This window comes from Haemaphysalis longicornis, unplaced genomic scaffold, assembly GCF_048455015.1.
Source record: "Haemaphysalis longicornis isolate Haplotype H1 unplaced genomic scaffold, Haemaphysalis longicornis Haplotype H1 scaffold_39, whole genome shotgun sequence".
NCBI classification, from domain to species: domain Eukaryota; kingdom Metazoa; phylum Arthropoda; class Arachnida; order Ixodida; family Ixodidae; genus Haemaphysalis; species Haemaphysalis longicornis.
In genome coordinates, this window is record NW_027526359.1 from 2,963,109 (window position 1) to 2,975,910 (window position 12,802).

General features: G+C 46.6%; 2 protein-coding genes across 3 annotated transcripts in view; both read right to left on the reverse strand.

The window, feature by feature from the left end:
• The window catches only part of LOC144178037 (lysosomal Pro-X carboxypeptidase-like), a 41,747-nt gene extending 36,620 nt beyond the window's left edge, over positions 1-5,127 (reverse strand). The window contains exon 1 of one of the 2 annotated variants that reach the window (XM_077705572.1): positions 4,887-5,121. In XM_077705572.1, coding sequence (XP_077561698.1) covers positions 4,887-4,994 — 108 coding nt within the window. In that variant the 5' untranslated portion in view covers positions 4,995-5,121. Of the gene's footprint in view, positions 1-4,886 lie in introns of both variants that reach the window. The other variant, XM_077705573.1, reaches the window with a different exon arrangement.
• LOC144178049 (lysosomal Pro-X carboxypeptidase-like) overlaps positions 1-7,674 on the reverse strand; it is a 164,098-nt gene extending 156,424 nt beyond the window's left edge. Inside the window, exon 1 of the mRNA XM_077705584.1 lies at positions 7,462-7,674. Within this exon, the coding sequence (XP_077561710.1) occupies positions 7,462-7,507 (46 nt within the window). The 5' untranslated portion in view covers positions 7,508-7,674. The remainder of the gene's footprint in view (positions 1-7,461) is intronic.
• Positions 7,675-12,802: the final 5,128 nt, after the last annotated feature.

Below are 12,802 nucleotides of genomic sequence, written 5' to 3' on the forward strand. Positions count from 1 at the left end.
TATAAGGAATTTGTCTGTTTGAGATTGATTTGTGTGTTCCATTATTTTACAGCAGACGTATATAGGTGATATTGGGCGGTAGTTTGAAGAGGAGGATGAGGGACCTTTCTTGGGTATCGGGACGACCTTGCCAACCTTCCAGTGCGGTGGCACCACTCCAGATGACACTGATTGCTGGAAGATGTGCGACAATATAACCGCAGAGCGATGTCTGGTGTTTTAACACGAAAGTGTTTTATGCCAGGGTCCACCAAGACCTAACTGACGTCATAACCATCACCGAAATGACACCGCCAGAAAAACTCCGATTGACGCGGCTGCACCGGGATTCGAGCCACGAACTTCTACGCCGCAACGGGAGGGACGAAACGCGTCTGCGACTGCTCTATGAACAGACGCGAGAATAGGACGACGAACGCGCCTTATATCATTCCCTTAAGATGGCTACGCTAATGAGCGCCAGCAGCTGGCGCCTTGATGCCAACGCCTACGTGTACGGCGGACGCGAAGCGTAAGCTGCGGAGAAGCCGACTTGCGCATGTCGCCCTAGTGGCCCGGTCGGCTGCTCCTTTCGCTGCGGCAGACCGCGTGTTCACCAAACGATTCTCTGACAACCCGTTTGGTTTCGTTCGAACGGATGGTTTGTGAGCGCCTGTGGTTTCAGTAGGATTTACGCAACGAGAATTGTTTTTTCTTTTTGTTGCTAAGCAGTTTTAAAGTAATATTGTACCATGGCGAAGTAGGCCGCTCTGTAATGGTAATTGTAGGGATGCACACGTTTATTAATTGCTGCATTTTGTTTTTGAAGAGCTCCCATTTTTTGTCAAGAGAACGTTTGGAAAAATCCACAAGGAACCAATCGTAAAAAGATGATACTTAACATTCATGACCCGCCGTGGTGGCTCAGTGGCTAAGGCGTTGCGCTGCTCAGCAAGAGCTCAGGGTTCGGTTCCTGGCCGCGGTGGCCGATTTTATGATGGACGCGAAAAGCAAAAACGCCCATGTGTACGAAATTTCGGCACACGTTAAAGATCCGCACGGGGTCAAAATTAATCCGGAGCTTTCCACTATGGCGCGCCTTGTCTTCTGCGCTGCGTCGGCGCGATCAATCAATCAATCAGTTCATCATTGATACCTTGATCATAAGCTTTGTCGTATAAGGTTATCGTTTGGGCTTTTTACTTTTTTTGGTTGGGAAAGTTGTATTCGCTAGTGGCATCACTGATGGCATAATTACTCAGGCAGCTCAAACTAGAAACGGACGAAATTTATCTGGTTGGGCCGTTAGAAACAAATCTAGTAAGCTTGATGAATTAAGAGTCGTTCGTGTACGAAAGCTAATCATTTGAGATAAGTTGAAATTGAGGCAAGTATCTATGAAGTCACTTTCAGTGTTCTGTTTCTACAGCGTTAATGCTAGGTCAGTCCAAGTTATCGCGGGAAAGTTAAATCACCAATAAGGACGATAGGGGCGTTATCCGAGGGTGACGTTAACACTTGTAGAGCATCATGAAGTTCGGCAACAAAAGAGGGATCGAAATCAGAGCGGGGGTAGCAGACGCCAATAGTAACGGGTGGACGACAGCTTTGTAGTAAAGAAAGATTCCTTCAAGACTAGAAAGAATGTCGACAGCGCAGCATTGTAAACTGTGATGAGCGGCGATTAACGCTCCAGTCCCCCCGAACCCCCGCTTGGTTTTGCGATCGCAACGGAAACTATTGAAGTCCTTGAACAGAGGAAGCAATTCAGAGTCCAAGATAGATGCATTAAGCCACGTTTTGGTTAACTTTAGGCTGTGTTAGGGCTGTACAAGGCATCGTGCTTGGGTAGCAGGCCCTTACGTTGGTATGAATGAGCGAAATATTGTTTACATTGGCCTGAGACGGGAATTTAGTAGATAGCTGCGGGGAACGTGGGACTAGCGTTTCCGTAGTCGGATCAAAAGTGTAAGACACCTTATCGATGGTTAATTTTCGGCATTATAAGTTCAGGGCTGGGGTTTGCCAAATGCATTCAATCAGCCGCTTGTCTATCAAACGGGTGTTGGGTGACTAATGCTGCGATAAGCTGTACGTAGTATTTTTCAGTTTATTTGCGTTCGAAAGAACACGGTCTCTGTCTTCGAAATGTGTGAACTTTCTAATGATCGGCCTATTTTTGCTAGGCTGGAAAGTTCCTAGTCGATGTGCGTGGTAAATATCACGTGGACTGAGTGTTACTATGAGCGTATCTTTGCAGTGATTTATGATTAGTTCCTCGTACTGGGCAAAGTTATCACGTTCCGAATCAGTGTGTCCATAAAATGTAAGGTTTCATTGTGCGGGATCGTTTGAATCGCAAGACTGCAGGTTAGTTCGGATATTTGTTCCGAATTTTTAACAGGGACTGAACAAACGACCTTAAACGTCTGCCTTAAGTGTGCCTACGGCGGCACAATCTTTTTCTTTTCAACAAGCCGTTGATTAATATGTCAATAGTTGTCCCATTCTGGGACAGCGTAGTTTGGGTGGCTTTCATTTCTTTCATAACAATTTCTTACCGTCAGCGGAACTTCATTAGATAATTGTTGTGAGAACTTGATAACAAAACTGACATCAAATCAAACAGGCTGTGTTGACTCCGCTCAATAGCTTTTCATTTGACATTTGTCAATTAGACCTCAACAGGAGAACCGATAGAGAGTCGACAAAGAGTCGACTGAAACTCAACAGAATTCTCACTCATTCACTCATGTGATATTTCTCAGCAAAACCTCAACAGGAAAACGGAATTGAGAGGCAACCAAAAATCATCTGGAACTCAGGAGACTTGTTGGCCCTATTCAAAAGACTTTCAATTAAAGCCCAGGATTGGGTTTCAATTGAAACACGGCGGTGATTTTGCAATTGGAACTCAATACAAAAATTTTTAGAAAGTCCGCAGAATATAGTGTCAATTCACTCTCAATATATTCTCATCAACAATTTTTGTAAGGACGAAGTTGCACCCCACCCGCCGCGGTGGCTCAGTGGCTAAGGCGTTGCGCTACTGAGCACGAGGTCGCGGGTTCGATTCCCGGCCGCGGCGGCCGCTTTTCTGATGGAGGCGAAAAGCAAAAACGCCCGTGTGTACGAGATTTCAGCTCACGATAAACATCCCCAGGTAAAGCCCTCACGATAAAGCCCTCCACTACGGCGCACCTCATCGCCTGCGTTGCGTCGTCGCGTAAAACCCCACAATCAATCAATCAATCAAGTTGCACCTCGACTATATGAGGTGCGCCGTGGTGGAGCCCTCCGTGTTAATTTCGACTACCCAGGGCTCATTAATGGGCGCTGAAATCTTGACACAAGGACGTTTTCGATTTTTATCTCCACCTAAAAAGCTGAGCAGCCACCGCTAACGAGACCGAATTCACGTCGAATATGACTAAGAGGGAGTATAGAATTCGGCGCCCGCTGTTGTAGTTAATCTGTTCCTTTGAACTTCAATAATTCGAATTTATGGGTGATTGGGACATTGCGGTTTGGTCTGGCCAAGTCTCCATAGATATCTATGTATAAGAACCTCGAACCCGAGTAGGTTCCCAGCCGGAGAATTCGAACTATGCGCCAGGCCCACGGCCAGAGAAATATGCTTTGTGCCTACACTCTGGTCTGCGTAGAACCAGGGTCCTTCAATGCTCCTCTGGTCATGAAACTCCCGGCCAAGTTTCGTACGGGGACAAAGGCTACCGCGAGTGGCGCCACCGCAGATCGGAGGGCATCGGGCGGCCGCGGCTGCTCTGTGGCCAGACCGGCAGGTAGGAACGCAGTAGCAGCATGCCCGTTCGCACCAAATTTTTTCGTCACTCACAAAATGATAAGTCCATTTGAGTCGCCCACGACACGTAAAGCGAAAGCGCACTGCTGATAAGGCGGCGAGTGTCTGCGTTATCTTACTCCGTGGTTCATTCCCTGCCAAACGCGCTCGGACCACGCCCCCGGCTGCCCTCCGATCAACACCAGCGCCGAGGCGCGGCAGCGTACGAAGCTCTACCATAGCCTGATGGCGAAGTTTCATGACCAGAAAGTCATTGAAGGACTCTGGTAGATCGGAGAAGGCGAAATAGGGTAAAACCAATCAACATCCTGCAGAACTGAAGTTTTGGAAGACCAATGCTTTTGGAACTTCATCGGTGAGGATGCGAGTACAGCGGTGTGTGCGGCGCGCTGACAGACGAGGGCATCACAAGAGCAGAAGCTGTCGCTGCCAATGATGATAAGGAGGACGAGGACGAAGCATAGACCGGCTGTCCGCTGAGAAGTTGCGGCCGGGTGAAACGCTGGCCGTCTCTTTTTCAGTTTTGAAGAAGGCGAAGATAAGGCTTTCTGCTACATTCGTTTGCTCCAGCAAGATGTCCTGCTCCATGGTCCTGCCTGCCGCCTTTAGGAACAAGCGGCTCTTTATTGGGGTCTTTCAGGCATAAATGTAATCACATCCCTTAATGCTTCCCAATTGCAGTATAATGTTGTTACTCACTGTAAATATTTCGAACTGTAATTAACAAAAACTGAGAAGGAGACCTGTTGGGGTTCGAATTAACGAGCTTTAACTAATTCAGCATGGTGAAGAGGGAGTGTTCCCTCATTCCCGGCAATAATGTGACGAGCGTACTCTTTCAGCACTGGAGACCAGTAGTTGCTGGTCATCTAAGTTCACCACCTAATCTAAATCAGTTTGTATCCCTCCAGTTCGGCGCCCCCATTTCACAGCTGCAGATTCGGCGCATAAATGGCGAATTTTATTCATCAACGTTACTCAGTGCACACAAATCTGCTTAGTGCGGGAAGTGTGCTCTAACGCGTTCCCGTCGCACAGAGCAACGCTACCAAATATTTCTCCTAGAAGTTCAAGTAGAACTGACCTTTGTCCTGAAGTTGTAGAACTTCAATGAGAGGGGCGGTCGTTGGGCGGAGAATCCCACGTGAGCCAGGGCAAACAGCAGAAATGGTACACCTGGGCTCGGCCACATGTTCTTTTCTGCGTCCGAAGGAAGCGTGCAGGCATTTACTTTCAAGAGTTCGTTTCCGAACGGATGCTCCGCCTGCTCAGATTCGCGGCAAAATGGAATGCGGCACTTTCCCAGCGGCCGTTATTACATGTAACGCAAAAAACAAACGCACACGTATTGCACTTGCCTGCCTTTTTTTTTTACCTCCTGCTTTGCACTTCTGCATGACATGCAAATACGTCAGAACAAAAAACAAAACAAAGCCACAGGCGATTGGGAATACGACTTCGTTCCCCTTCCAGCTGTCGCCTGCCAGCCGCGAGCGCAAATGCAGAACCATTTTGCTAGCTTTTAGTCATTTATTTATCTCGTGTACCCTCTTAAAATAAAAAAGTAAACAAAGAAACCTGCTCCAGCAAAGCTGTAACGAAAAATATTAACCCGTTATACACACCTGTCAAGGGCACCCGCTTTGAAATATTGCTTAGTACTTTAACAAAATGCCGGGGGTGGAAACACTAGAGAAAAATAAAGGGAAGATCATTATGCACGTCTACAGGTGACGTTCCACAGCATAAGCAGGTCAGGGTGTGTGCCTGTTAATCGGCAGATTTAGGGCAAACCCCCAGGTGGAGTAAATTTCTGCAAAGGAAAGTTTGGCATCCACCTCAATGCAGGCATACGGATACAAAGGAAAGAGATACAGCTTTTTCAGAACCTTCGCAGTTGAAGAAAAATTGTCCTGGTCCAGGATTAGAAGCCGGGACCACCGCTTAACCGGAGCAGTCGCTCTACCAACTGAGCTAAGCAGGAGGCTAGCCGTTTGCAGCGCGAGAGCGAATTGATCAACTCGAAGTGATGGACAGGTGTTAATCGGGCGTATGTGTGTGAGTGCGCGTGCACTGGGTGTGCGCAGGCCAGTTTTATTTTGGCAGCAATTAGTTGTCTTTATATAAAGAGAGCTCACCAAGAAACCTGACGTCGAGGTTTTCCTTTCATATGCTTTCGCTTTATTACAAGGCCCACAGCTAAAGATCACCATGTAATTGCATGGGGAAGGGTATGTGCAACCTTGTGGCGAGCACAAAAAAAATGAACCCCTTTCCTCCCAGTGTGAGATCTACCGAAACAGCGCAGCTGTGGTTTGCCTTCACGATGATTCCGTTTAGCTTCGGCTTTCACATTGTGAGTAATGTTAGAGCCTTCGTAGCAGGTGATTGTCATAGATTTTTTTTTTCAGGATAGCTCCGATAAAATAGCAGTTATAACTCTTCTCTGCAACCACAGTCCCTCCGCAGATTGCCTTGCAATGACAGCAGCCGGGAAGTCTGAAATGTTTGTAACTTCATTGTGAACTACGCAATCGTGACAAGTGAATAAAGCTCGGCAGAATGGCAGAATCATTGTGTTGCTAATTTTTATTGCATTTTTTTCGGTATACGTTCGATAGCGCAATGGTTAGAGCCCTTTTCTGTGAGCGTTCTCCCTCCGACGATCTACGTGATTCACTGTGCAACACAAAATCTAAAAAAGCCGGCCTACAAAGACCACGCTTACACCGATCCCTTTAAACTCGGCTTCCTCTCGTAATGAAATTGCAATGTTATGACATCTTTCCAGGCGCAATATAGCACGTCATGTTTCAAAATATGAAGCCCTATGACCTTTTATTTTCTTGCTTTCTTTTTATTCACAGGGAACAGGTTTTTTTCTCGTGGTGGAGAAACCTGCTCCGGAGAAGCGAGACACAATACCAGGCCAGACTTTCGTTAATCCCTGCCCTAGAACCACTCCAAGGTTAAAATATATACAAAAAAGAAACTTCAGGGCGCCTGCAACGAGGACAGAACAACCCTAAATCGAAAAGTTTATATAAAAGAACGACAACACAGGTGTAAGAGGGGGAACCACGAAACATAATTTTGGAGTCGGTTTAACGCTGCGCATGCATAAACAATTCAGCAAGCCCTTCGAGGGAGCTATAGATAGGAAGCTCACAAAGGAAAGTGGTGTGCTCGTAGTTCTACATCTGGCGTTGTTGCAGCGGCGCTGTACTGTTTTAAAGCGGCGCTTTAGTGTCGTTACTGATGCGGTTGTACGCCAATGCGCCCTGCAGAAAAGCCAGAATTTTTTTTTGCGATTTTTATAAACCCGCGAGGATGAAGTGAAAGAAAAAAAGACCATTCCGGCGGCGGGGCTCGAACCTATGTCCCTCGAGTTATGAAGCCATCGCCTATCCGGCAGCTTCATTTCCACAGTTTTCTGTTTAATGCATGCAAATTTTAGAAAAACTCAGACAAGACAGTAAACGCACAATTTAAACACTAACACACAGAAAAGGGTAAGGACGTCAGTCTTACAAAGACATGTTCAAGGCGAACTCCAAGCAGCAGGTACCGATTTTCACCGCACGCCCCAAACCCAAAGTTAGGCAAACGGAGTAAACACCAGAGAGGTGTGGTGGGTATTCAAGAAAAGTGGCGCTTACCTCCAGAGTAGCTCGCAGTGTGGGATTTTTCCAACCAAAGAATCATCACGAGAAACCTCTGCGTTCAACCATCGTCGTCGTTAGACGGAGGGGTGCATGTTTGGTTTTCATCAAGGGCAAAACAACACGCAGAGACAGTTATATACACGAACAAGCGAAAGACGACACACACGTATCAAGGCCACCACAATGGAAAAGTTGCTTAGTACCACAACCAACCGCACGGGGCGAAAAGAGTAATCAAAGCAGTTTCATAAACGTGAAAGCTGTCAAGTGCGGAGCAGTAATTACCAAAAAAAGGATATGACGCCTTCTCTTGACTAGTTGCAGTAATAACCTGGAGCTGATACCGCAAGTAGTCACGAAGGGGTGCCGCAGCCACCGAAAAGCCTATAGACCGTTTACAGCGCGGCGGCCTGGGCGCGACCATACTGGCGACCATGTTGGCGACCATTCGGCATGGCTGGCCATTTAGAAGGCGTGTCTCACTATGCCCTTTGCTAGAGCCCGTGCGCATCGGCGAGCGCCGGCGCGGCTCGATGGACAACTTTACAATTTTTGTTACGGTTGCTATTAGTGGGGCTTGCTGTCCAACTAGGTAGGGTGCAGCAACGCTCACAAGTAACTTAGTTACAAAAATCCCACACAAAGGTTGTTTGAGCACTGCTTTGATTGGCGTTCGTCGCCTAGTTTCTTGTTCAGGCATTTAGTACAAATAAAGCTGTCCCGGGGCTCTAGTTTCTATCTTGATGTATTATCTTAGAATAACAAAATAAAACCCTTAGGGCTGTAACATCGTGCAAGAAAACACAATTATTCATGTATTAATAATATTATGAAGCTTGTTTTGAAACCTTTCCTTTCCGGTCTACGCTAAAATAGTGGACTGTGGACACAAGGGCTGGGAAACAAAATAATCCTGCATGGTGTCAGGTTTCCGAGGGGTTGCGGCCGGAGCGGTCAAGAGCATGGAGACGTACAGGGCATCAGAATAGCCCACAGACACAGCGCTGGCTCACAATTGGAGTTTATTATCGCCTGAAAACAATCAATAAGAAGAAATAGGTAGACTAGAAAGAAATTACACACATGTATTAATAAAATACAATAAAATATCGTAGAAATCTGTAACACATTAATCTGCACTGCATAAGCTATCTGCATCCGCCAGCACACGTGATATCAGATCACATGCAAAATATCACCTTACCATCCATAAAATCACTTTAGTTCCCTGTGGGGGTAATGAAGGATGTGCTGACGCAATCACGTTACCGGCTACCGATTAGCATTTAGCATACCGGCTATGGATTGGCACCGCTGGCATTTCGCAACATCGGCAGCAAGTGTGCTACCCGCGGCGTTTCTCACAGGAAGCACGCAAATCTCTGCAGTGCAGATTGCTGTGGTAAAGATTTCCTCAATATCTTTATTTTAATGTATGTTTTTAATTCCCTCCTAGAATCTGACATGACATATTCTTTACTTTAGGTGCGGAGTGCCTTAGGACCGCACAATGTCTGTCCGCGTCCGTGCGCGTAGCATTTACAATCGCAAAGAATCATAGAAGCACCGGCCGGATTCGCGCCTGTGTCTGGTAGACCAGACAGAGTTGGTGTCAGTCGTCCTACCCATTCAGCTACGACCGTGAGTTAGTACCCGAGAGTCAAATGGCTTACTCCCTCACCTGTAACGGTGCGGAGTACCTTAGGCCATCCCAATGGCCATCCGCGTCTATCCGGGCGCACACCACCATCAAGCGAAAATCAAGCGAAATTCCATTTAAGCTGTGAATGGCAGTTTAATTTAGGGAATAATCAAGGTGCAACTCACAGCTCAAATCGAATGATGGTCGGGGCGCAAATGGGATGTCACTCGTGTCATTCGGGGCACAACTTGGATGTCATTTCGAGTCCCCGTACTCCGCAACCTCGCCATCATACACGGAGTGGAGATGCTGCCATTTTTTCGGTTCATTGCTCGTTAAGTGATAATAAACGTCAGTTGTCAGTGATTGCTGTGCCTGCTTGCTATCCGGTCGTCCAGACTTTCCGCGTTGGTACATATCGCTTCGATATGTATCAACTAGCCCGCCCACAATCCGGGGTGTGGCCGTTGGAAAACAGCGCATTGCAATGCGACTCCTGAGATTAATCTTATCTTACTTTTCGGGAACTTGTTCGACATTTCGCTGCATGTTAAAGACCCCAGGTGGTCAAAATTATTCCGGAGCCCACAACTACGGTGCACCTTCATTGCCTGTGCAGCTTTAGCGAGTTAAACCTCATAATCAATCAATCATTACTCTTCTGGCACTAGTGCGCAAGTAAGCAATCTCATTAAGCCCTTCCTGGCCAGTTTTGAGATACGTACTCTCTCTCTCTCTCTACCAGCCCTAATTATGTACAAAAGTGCCTGGGCACGTGAACTCTTGCATGTTGTTTTTAAAGCGAAGCTTTAAACCTCTATCCCCCAGCGTTCCGTCGTGACCATTGGTGTCGACAGAAAACGCCCGAGAACAAATGAAAGAAGTTGCTGGCACCACCAGAAATTGCAGCTGGATTAACTAGAGCTACGAGCCTGCCGATTAAGCTACGAGCCCACACAGAGACGGGAGAGACAGGCGATGCACTCACCGAAGACATCTTCAGGTTTACGGCCTGCGTTCTCGGTGAATGCCACTTGATAGCGTCACGTGACCTATTGCGACGCTGTGCGATCCACCCACGGCACGTGTAGCTTTGGTTTGCGCCCCTTGCGCATGCGCTCGGGGTTATAAAAATTCAAGGAAGTTCACTTTAATGCGTGGCATCTCATTTCTCCTCCGTCTCGGGCGCTGATCTCGTCCCCTCCGTCTGGGGTGGCAGACACGGAGTACACGTCAGATCGCCTAACACTGGGTTTGAGCTTGCTTTAATTTAACAAAAACGTTTACGCTTATGTGCTTCTCCAGCACAATTCAACCAATCACCGTCCATGAATCATTTATTGATTTAACATTAGCAAAAATATTAATTTGAAGAAATAAATGGTGTGGCTAAGTGCATTTTACTTGTCTCTGGTCTCAGTATTTGTAGAGCAACGAGTGTGGATTCTAGTGACGTCACATGGGTAATCTCTTTGGGGGTCGTTTACAACTTCTCTTTCCAACCGCCGTCACAGAGTGGATTGGCGCGAATTTTTTGTTTTTGGTGTGGGTGTTTTGTGCGGGAGTTGATTGTTTCATTTGTGTTTGCAATGGCGATGGTTTCCAGGGTAACTGACTGCAAAATGCAACACGTAGTAACACGAATGGGAGCCACAGTAAAAAAAACACCGTTTGGTTACCAAGATGTGCTTTAGCTGCGTTGGGTTGTTGCAATAGAAATATATTATTATTCTTTTTAAACAACAAGAACCGTCGAACTAAATTAGCCTGTTTAGCCCAAGAACCTAATTCTAGGATCATACAGGGTTTAACCTGAAGTAAGAAACAGATTATTTCTTTGAATTGCGAAACTCAAAACGGTGTACAAAAACTAGAAACAAAAAGCGCAACAGAAAACAACCAGCAGTAGGCATGGTAACCAGTTGCCAACGATGGAAATGAAATAAACGAGGAACTAACCCTGCATTAAAATCTCTTTTGAAATTCATCAATCATATAGCGCAGGTGCCTAATGGATACCACCTGGTAGCACGTGACAGCCATGGAATACCGAGAACCCCCCGTGAAATAAACCCTCTAAAGGGCGCGTGTACCAGTGGTTCACGACAGAAACTTCATTAACTATTCGGTTGGAGTATAAGTGTTAGTTTTATAAGCTGTAAACTTTATTGTTTTCTTGTTAGTGTAAGAACCACGCTATGTTCATAAAAATTATGGCATCTCGCATTCAAAGAAGCTTACAGTAGTGCTTCACTTCGCCGCCCGCTCAGCAGTTCGCATTGGCTGCCTAACACTTCATAGCTTGGAAAACCCTGATATCACTTGTACACGCATTTCCTCCGTTTGTTTGCAGCAGAGAGCGTAACATTACGTGCGGTCACTCTCGTATTCAACGGCCAAGATAAATGCAGAACAAAGGGGTTTATCTACCGCTTATATTTCTGGGAGGCAGCGTTATGGAGTTTCCAGGGGTTTTTTGTCATTCGCGCACAAGTCTGTGGAAGAGCGAGGTTGTAGCAATGATTTGACTATAGTGTGCGTTTGCTAATTGATGCGAGAACATTATACATCTGTTTGGCATTTTATTTCCGCGCGCTTTAGTATTGTCGCTGTACGGATGGCTTGTACCGAGCGTGATTGCACTCGACCTTTCGCGACTTCCAATGACGACCACACCGCCGGGTAAGCAGATATAGCACGTCTATAAACTATTCGCCATAATTGTTTGTGACGAAACCTATCTCAAAAAAGAAGGAAGCTCACAATAACGCGAAACGAAGCAGCACAAAACCTTCCGGACAATCCCGTAGGCTTCAGTCCGCGGTTGCATCAGATTGGCTTCTTCTTCGCTTCCGCAACGACTTTAATTTCCTCATTGTTGCTTCAAGTGTGAGCTTCTTCCTATTTTGGGGGGGGGGGGAATGATAATCATTGGACATCACCTTAGTGGGGCGTACGTCATGACGTGTCATGCTCGTTCCGAGCAAGTGTTCTCACGACTGCGGCGAAAGCTGAAGTCTTTCCCGTTCCGACCAAGTGTTGCCACGATTACGATGAACGCTGGAATTTTTTCGCCAATCTTGGCCAATCTCCCTACCTGGGTTGTCTTGGCTTGACAAACATGCGCCGGGGACGCTGGGCGGTCACCGCGAGGCACGCACAGACGAGCGCTCGGCATTTTTTGGTTTTGCTAACTTCCGGGTGGTCGCCGCGGAGTCTCCACTCCCTTGCGCTCTCTCGGAAAGTTGTCGGTATATTAAGCTGCGGACACCAAAAATTACGATTAGCTAAACAGCTCCACTGGTAATATTTTAGGGGGCGGGGGGCGATTTTCAATGACATATGTTTGTACGTGTGTGTGCGTCGCAGTGAATTGATTGTTCTGTAGTTCCAAGTGGGAGTCGTCTACACCCCAGTGCGTGAGCCGCTGAGCACGGCTCCATAAAATTCTTTTGCGAGTTCAGTAGTTGTGGGGACAGAACTTAGGCCTCCTTGCTTATGAATTTAGGACCATGAAAGCTACGTCTATCTACAAGGTATACGAGCTATATTTATCTACAAGCTATATCTGTATCTACTAGGTATCTATAATAGTTTAGGCAAAGAAGGCAGTGGTAATACGTACAAATATTAAACTACAACGACTCACACATCATAATTGGTTGAATACTAGATAAAAGCACAAATCCAAAA